At 44.2% G+C, this 7,500-nt stretch overlaps 1 protein-coding gene across 8 annotated transcripts in view; it reads right to left on the minus strand.

Moving 5' to 3' along the window:
• LOC122246737 (uncharacterized) overlaps window positions 1–7,500 on the minus strand; it is a 66,830-nt gene that overhangs the window by 57,694 nt on the left and 1,636 nt on the right. For all 8 annotated transcript variants that reach the window (XM_086553287.1, XM_086553286.1, XM_043005524.2 and 5 more), the window contains exons 1-2: window positions 6,367–7,500; window positions 1,949–2,157 (exon numbers count right to left, since the gene is read on the minus strand). The exon at window positions 6,367–7,500 is cut by the window's right edge. In XM_086553287.1, coding sequence (XP_086409413.1) covers window positions 1,949–2,157; window positions 6,367–7,500 — 1,343 coding nt within the window. The remainder of the gene's footprint in view (window positions 1–1,948; window positions 2,158–6,366) is intronic.

Raw genomic sequence — 7,500 nt, forward strand, 5'->3', positions numbered from 1 at the left:
AACTGAAGGTTGTGTTATATATGCATTACTGCTCAAAACATAATTTTCAATAATATTGCATTCTTTTGACTCTTTTCAATTCCCTACTTCATAATTTCTCTTACTTTTTTCCAATTTCTTTTAATTTTGCATTAGTTTTCCTCATTTTAGATGTTATCATTCATGTGTTCAATATCAAACAGTTTTCTGATAAAACCGACAAAATTTCGGAACCAATTTAGACACACCTGATTGTATAAAGAGATAAGGTAGGAAAGCTTCTATTTCACTTTATGACAATTATAGATCTTGCAAAGCTTTACCTGAAACTGTTGTTATGCAGAGTAATATATTTCTACTATATTCCTTAAAGAAAATATAGAACAGCAGTAAATTTTCATTAACCCCTTTTTTCTGTTATTGTTATTATCTTTACCGACAATATTATTACTCTAATTATTATTATTGTCATAATTTTAATAACAGTGATAATAGTAATGGACTTATACAGAATATTTACATTCTTCACCATTAGTCAGTGTTCACTTTACATCTTTATTTCCATGCCATTACACCAATTTAGTCGCATTCCCTTTTTCAAATATCTATATAAGGATATGTGTGTGTGTGTGTGTGTGTGTGTGTGTGTGTGTGTGTGTGTGTGTGTGTGTGTGTGTGTGTGTGTGTGTGTGTGTGTGTGTGTGTGTGTGTGTGTGTGTGTGTGTGTGTGTGTGTGTGTGTGTGTGTGTGTGTGTGTGTGCACACATGAGTGTGCTTTTACATGTAAATGTGTGTGTCTTTATGTATGTCCATAATCATACAGATTCTAAAAATTTCAAACAGATTATAGATGTCATAATTTTTACTCATGTAGCTTCTTTTGTCTTTAATTATGCACTGTCTGTTTTAATCTATCATCATCTTTCTTACACATAGATGGCCACACAGAAATTTCAGTCATGCAAACCTACTTGATCTCACCTATTTAAATAATTCCTCTAATTTTTTAGAAAAAAAAATCCATTACTATTATCACTGTTATTAAAGTCATGCCAATAATAATAATGAGAGTAATAATATTGTTGGTGAAGATAATAACAATAACAGAAAAAAAAGGTTTATGAAAATTCAAGGAAGCGTGGTCACATAGGCCTACTAACTGACTCCTTCCTGATTGTACCCTTTTAGATCTAGTTACAAAAATGATAATAAAACAAATAACTAAAAATATTAAAATAAACCTACAGTGGACATTACATGACCCAGATGTCAATGGGTTAGGAGTGCTGCCTTCCTTTGGCTTTCAAACACTTTACTTGCTACTTTGATCAAACTCTGAACAGAGTGATATGGATGAGGTAATTCCTTTTATTAGCTAATGGTTTGCATTCTCATTTAAATTGACTATAATCATACATAGAGGATCTTTCATTCTATTTCTTCATGTTGTCATTTTTTTTTCTTTTTTCCTTTCTTTAATGATAATAAAATACAAATGACTATGTAATACACAATTTTGTATCATAACCTCACATCTAATCATATGGCCAAATGATAAAGAGGTCTGATATAAATGAAAAATATATATATATATATACATCATGGATTCCTAAACTAGGTAAAATATTCCTGGCTATAAAAAGTTAATATCAAGAAAAAAATTGTGTCAACTAAATCCCAAACTAAGAAAAAATGTGAACATTAAAACTACAGACAAGTTAGTAATGGGATAACAATATAAACAAACCAAGAACCAGGTTCTCTGCATAATGAGAACATAGTGAACCAAATAAGTTTAAAATACCAATACTAATGACTTTATTTCCTCTTTTCTAAAAATTCTCTTAAGTGGAGTTCTCCTCGTATACCTAACGAGGTTCCCGAAAGTAACGAAATTACCTGTCACGGCTCACCTGTCCGAAAAACGTGACCTAACCTCAGACGAAAGGGAAAACGAGCCCCGCCTTACCTAGACGCCGGAGTAGTGAGGTTCGTGTTCTTCTTCGTGGGCTCCTCTCGCAACGTGATCTTCATGGCACGGCGGCCTCGGTGGGTGGGTTGGTGGGGCGGGTCTTCCTTCTGCTGTCCTGCGGCCGCCTGGTGATCGTGCTCATCACTGCTGACGCTGCTACGAGTGTAGGGGGCACCGCGTTTAGTGTTGCCACTCCCACGTGGACCCTGCAAGGCAAAGTCAGACGTCAGAACCACAACATGGATACTGTCAGGTAAACTAGTCATTCATACCGCACTCAGCTGGCGTTGATCTGCCCAAGCCTGAATATGATACCTGGTGAAACCCAACGGAGGTAATTAATAAAACACGGATAAAACCGAGACGCGTCGACGAGTCTCACTGCCGATCTAAAATACGGCCTTCGAAATTTCCCGCCCCTCTCTTTCTCCGCCGTCATTTCTTGACTTCAATCTCCTGAGGGTTCTCGTTGTTTACATAACACCTCCCTTCCTACCTCCTTCCATCACCCCCCACCCCCCCGACACCCCCAACGTCTTCAAAAGCACCATACATCGCTGTCGAAAAAGGGGACTTCCCGCTGTGTTCTTTGCCCTCCCTCTCCTTCCCACTCTTCACCTTAGTTCTTAAATAGAAACTATGAAAGCTCTCAAAACTGTTTATAATACAACTCCCCTTCTTCCCCTCCCCAAACCCCCTCCATCAAGCCCACCTCTCTCGCACAGCCGAAAACAGTGATTCTTCGCCGAGTTCTTTCCCTCCCCTTCCCGCTTTACTCCCCCTCCCGTCTTACTTCTCAAGTAGTAGCTCCTAAGGCTCGACAAATAATATATAGCCCAAAACTTTCCATCCTTCTTTCCTTCCCTTATACCAAGTCCTGGTAACTTTCCCTAAAGCACCATTACAAGAGTTGTCGCAAAGGGACTTCTCACTCTGTTCTTTCCCTTCCCTTCCCACTCCTCACCCCACTCCACGAACTTATGCTCCTCCCAGATATAAACTCCCTCTTCCGCCTTTCATCTTTCCTTCCCTCACTCCCTCTTCTTCCTTCTCTCCCCCTTCCCTTCCCACACCCCTTCCCCGACACCCTCTTTCTTTCCCTCCTTTCCCTTTTCCTTCCCTCACCCCCTCTTCCTTCCTTCCTTCCTTCCTTCCTTCCTTCCTTCCTTCCTTCCTTCCTTCCTTCCTTCCTTCCTTCCTTCCTTCCTTCCTTCCTTCCTTCCTTCCTTCCTTCCTTCCTTCCTTCCTTCCTTCCCTCCAACCTCTTTCCCCTCAAGACATGTACCGACGTCGGAAAAAAGGGGGTCTCCTCACTGTGTTCCTTCCCTTCGTGTCAACATCGGCACCTCGCATTCAGAGAAGCTTGAGTCAACTCCGGACTCCCCTTGGCGTTAATAAGATGCTGCTTGGTGTACAGGAGGGAGGAGGGAGGAGGGAGGGAGGGAGGGGGATAGTGGGTGGGAGGGAGGGAGGGAGAAGTGGGTGGGTGGGAGGGAGGGAGGGAGGGGGAGAGTGGGTGGGAGGGTGGGAGGGAGGGGGATGTGTGTGTGTGTGTGACGTCCTGGCACGCGGCGCGAGAGGGATTAATGAGATGAGAGCAGAGAGGGTGAGGGGAGAAGGGAGAGAAGGGGAAAGGGGCAAAAATATGAATAGTTTCTTCAACTAAGAGAGTACACGGGAGAAGAGGGCGGATGTGCCCATGCGGTACAAATACCAGTGTCGTGGGGGAAATGAATAACAATCATAATGTATGAAGAGAAGCTCTTACACCAAGATGAATGTGACAATGAAAACAAAGAATGGAATAATATACAGCATTAAAATTGAAACACTCGCCGAAGTAAGTAATTAGGGAAAAAAGCTAACAGACTCTTTCACGCAAGCATCCGTACATTCACCAGTCACGAAAGAGTAGGCACGCCCGGAAGAATTCCATAACACTGAGTACGAACGCGAGCCAAAAGAACCGTACGTAAGAGAGCAACTAGAAGTACAACAAAAAAAGCACAAGCACAAGCACACACGCACGCACGCACGCAGAGGGGAAGCACGCTAATGAAGAGGGTTTAGAAGGAAGCCCTGGAGATGTACACACACCGTTGCCACTACCCAGAACACACTGCGAAAATACACATTGCAAGCACCGCCACCGTCTATTGTTTTATTATCGAGGTACTGTTTATAACACACTATCATTGTGGCTTATCTACCCTAGTTTCAAACGCCTCAAAAAATCCCATCGTGTGAATGGCGAGATTCACAATTCATTCTAGCGACATCTAGATGTCAGATTTATACGATTATGTTTCATGAGAGTTCGATGTAAAACGATGTAAAACGATGAAATATAATCAAATACAAACAATTGGTCATGATGGTTAACTAAATTCAATTCTATAAATATGTATATAGATTGTAGAAAGTGAATCATGCCACTTCGATAATCACACACTAATCTTATCTGTAAAAAAGAACAGCTCCTGCGTTTAGTTTTATCAATCCATTGTCAATAACAGTAGTACAAATAAACAGGACACGGACAAGAAAAAATAAATAAAAAAATAAATATATTTCCAAACCCCAAAATAACGTTAAGAGGTATTCGAAATTCATTCACAGTCTAATTTCCCCCATCATTTTCGGCGACGAAAGAAAGGAGCCACTCAAAAAAAAAATAATAATAATAATGATAAAAAAAAAATATATATAAAAAAAAATAAAATAAAAAAAACATTCAGATTTTCCTAACTATACTCCCAACCTAAATATAAAAAAGAGGTTTAAAAAAAAAAGAATAAAAATAATTGACTTTACAGGCTGACCCGAGATAACAAACAGAGGAACGAACTGCTGCTGGCTGGCTCTCGTCACCATGTCAGCTGCCAACACAAACAATGCGAGTCGACGTAAGCCTACTATCACCTCCGAGCCTTAATGCAGATTCCGTGTGCAATTGTCACGCCTGTGGGTCGCCTGCACGCCCACGCCCACACTCGCAATCATGAGGATACTGGATACCCTTATTTTCACTCCATTGATGCTGGGTGACTGCCACGCTTGCCAGGCAGTCAATGAGTTGTCGCAGGCGTGTCAGTCAAGCGTATTATTATCTCCAGTGCGGAAAGAGTCTAACCACATTCATTACATAGAGTGAGATGATTACATGAACTCTGGCTCTTAATAGGAGATGTTCCATTTGTCTCCTGTTTGTAAATGGCGCCGGTTTGTGCTGCAGAAGAGAGTCGGAGCACGAAATCGGTTGCTAGACATTATCTCGCTAAACAGGTAAATGAAACTATATCATAGCATGCACAGGCACACGCATACATGCATACATACATACATACATACATACATACATACACACACACACACACACACATATACATACATACATACATACATACCTATACCTACACCTATACAAACAAACAAACAAACAAACAAATACACACACGCACGCACACACACACACACACACACACACACACACACACACACACACACACACACACACACACACACACACACACACACACACACACACACACACACACACACACACACACACACACCATAAATGAATGTAAGAACATATGTACATACATATAAACAAGAATATGTTCGTGTGCCATTACATACTTGAACTGTCTATATGAAACTGCACATATGTGTGAAATTTGTCTGTGTGTAGGGGGGGGGGGTAGCCACGTGAGCGGTTGCATATGCGAGGTCGTTTTGATGTTTGTGTGACGAGGACAATATCGAACTTGTTCTGCCTTCCTGTTTAAGTCAGCAAGTCCTTACGAAACAACGGCTTTATTTGGTTTCTGAGCCAACTCGTGAGGGTCAGCACATGACGCCCTAAGACCGTGGGCTGACGGGGACGGCAGGGAGAGGAGGGGAGGAGGGGAGGAGGGGGGTGCTAGTTTCTTCGCCTAGACGGTTGAAACGCGACAGGCATGAACCACCATCTAAAATATTGTTATTGATAGACCATCATCCAAATTGTCGGATATCAAACTTGTGTTACAATAATAAGCACAACTATTAAAAGTAGAACACAAACGAATATTCATATTCTGATGAATCTACGAAGGAATACCATAGGGCAAACTTAAAGTTAAGCCTAGTCGCTGTTCATTTATATATCTATTTTTATAAAAAATAAAAAAAATGTTATCCTCGTTACGGTGAAAGAATGGAACACTCTTCCTCGAAAGGAGAGGAAATGCGTGAGAGATAAGTATGTGTTTGGAAAATATGGTCAAGGGCGTGATAAATAAAAGCATAATGAATTTGAACAGATTATACACGGTGATAGAAGGAGACGTTTTAAAGAATCATGTCAGTAACTCTTTGAATCAAAGACAGTCAAATACTCGATCTCTGTTAGTCTACTCGAGTGAGCACACCTTGGCGACATGATGTGGTTCCCACGGCGGAGTGTTATTGCCTCCACCGAGACTTTCTTCCACTCTACAGTCCCTATTCTCAGTGCCGCCCCTGCTGCGCCCTCCCCTCGAGGCCGCGAGTGCCGCCCTGGGCTGTGGCATCGCGCGGGAGTACGGGGCAGAGGCAACGCCGTTCGACCTGGCAGGGGCGGTGCGGGCGGCATCGCGGAAGTGAGTCGCGGGAGGCCTAAGTTTGGATCCGTTGGAAGTGCCACTCTGGCCCGCCCTAGGCCTAAGGGTGGCGAGGGAGGGTGTGGGCGCTGGGGAGGAGCATAACGGCCGCGAGAGCATGGGCAAAGAGATGCCCCCGTCCCCTCGAGGGCTGACCCCGCCTTGCCCTCTCTCTATTGTGAAAGTGTCTTGTCTCACCATCGGTGTCGGATCGCTGTCCTGATCATGGCCAATACGACACACAATGCCCCGCTGCGACGTGTTCCTGTCACACGCGTCCTCGCCTACATAAGCACTCTGTTTATTCTCCGCTCGGAGGTGACGGGGCGACCGAGCCTCCCCGTCGCACCTGTCAAGCACCTGAGTGTCATAATGTCCGTTCGGCGTCGCTGCCTGGCCGGCACCGCCATCTCGAGCACCGAGTCCATTAACTCTGCTGATGAGAGCACCCATACACGCGGCTGTCGGCACGTCCTCGTCGCCCCGACCTCTCAGAGGCATCTTGGCTATGCCGGTATCATTCTCGTTCCTACAGACACCATAACCACAGTACCTCGAGTCCGCCGAGGGCACAGCAATGGCACTCGTAATTATCTTGGCACCCGCAGCGGTATGGGCATAGGGCAGTAGACAGCACGGCGCGTCACCCGCCGGAATGCAGCACGTGCCGGAGCAAGCACCGTCGTCGTCGCTTCCACTGCACGAGTCACGCACGCTGTGACCACCGCTGGAGCTCTGTGCATCGCTGGCGCTGCTGCAATCACTTGCACTGCTGGCGTCACACAGGTCGTCGACGTCACAGTGATGGTCGTCACAAGCGACCAGGGGAGGCGCCGCCGCTATATTCCGAGAGAAGAAGCGGAGCTTGGTGCCTGGCGTGCGGAAACCACCGCCATTACTCAAGTCCTTGCCCGCGGAGGGATT

The sequence above is a fragment of the Penaeus japonicus genome, unplaced genomic scaffold, assembly GCF_977035675.1.
Source record: "Penaeus japonicus unplaced genomic scaffold, GWHDUDI00000001_assembly GWHDUDI00000028, whole genome shotgun sequence".
In the NCBI taxonomy this organism is placed as follows: Eukaryota; Metazoa; Arthropoda; class Malacostraca; order Decapoda; family Penaeidae; genus Penaeus; species Penaeus japonicus.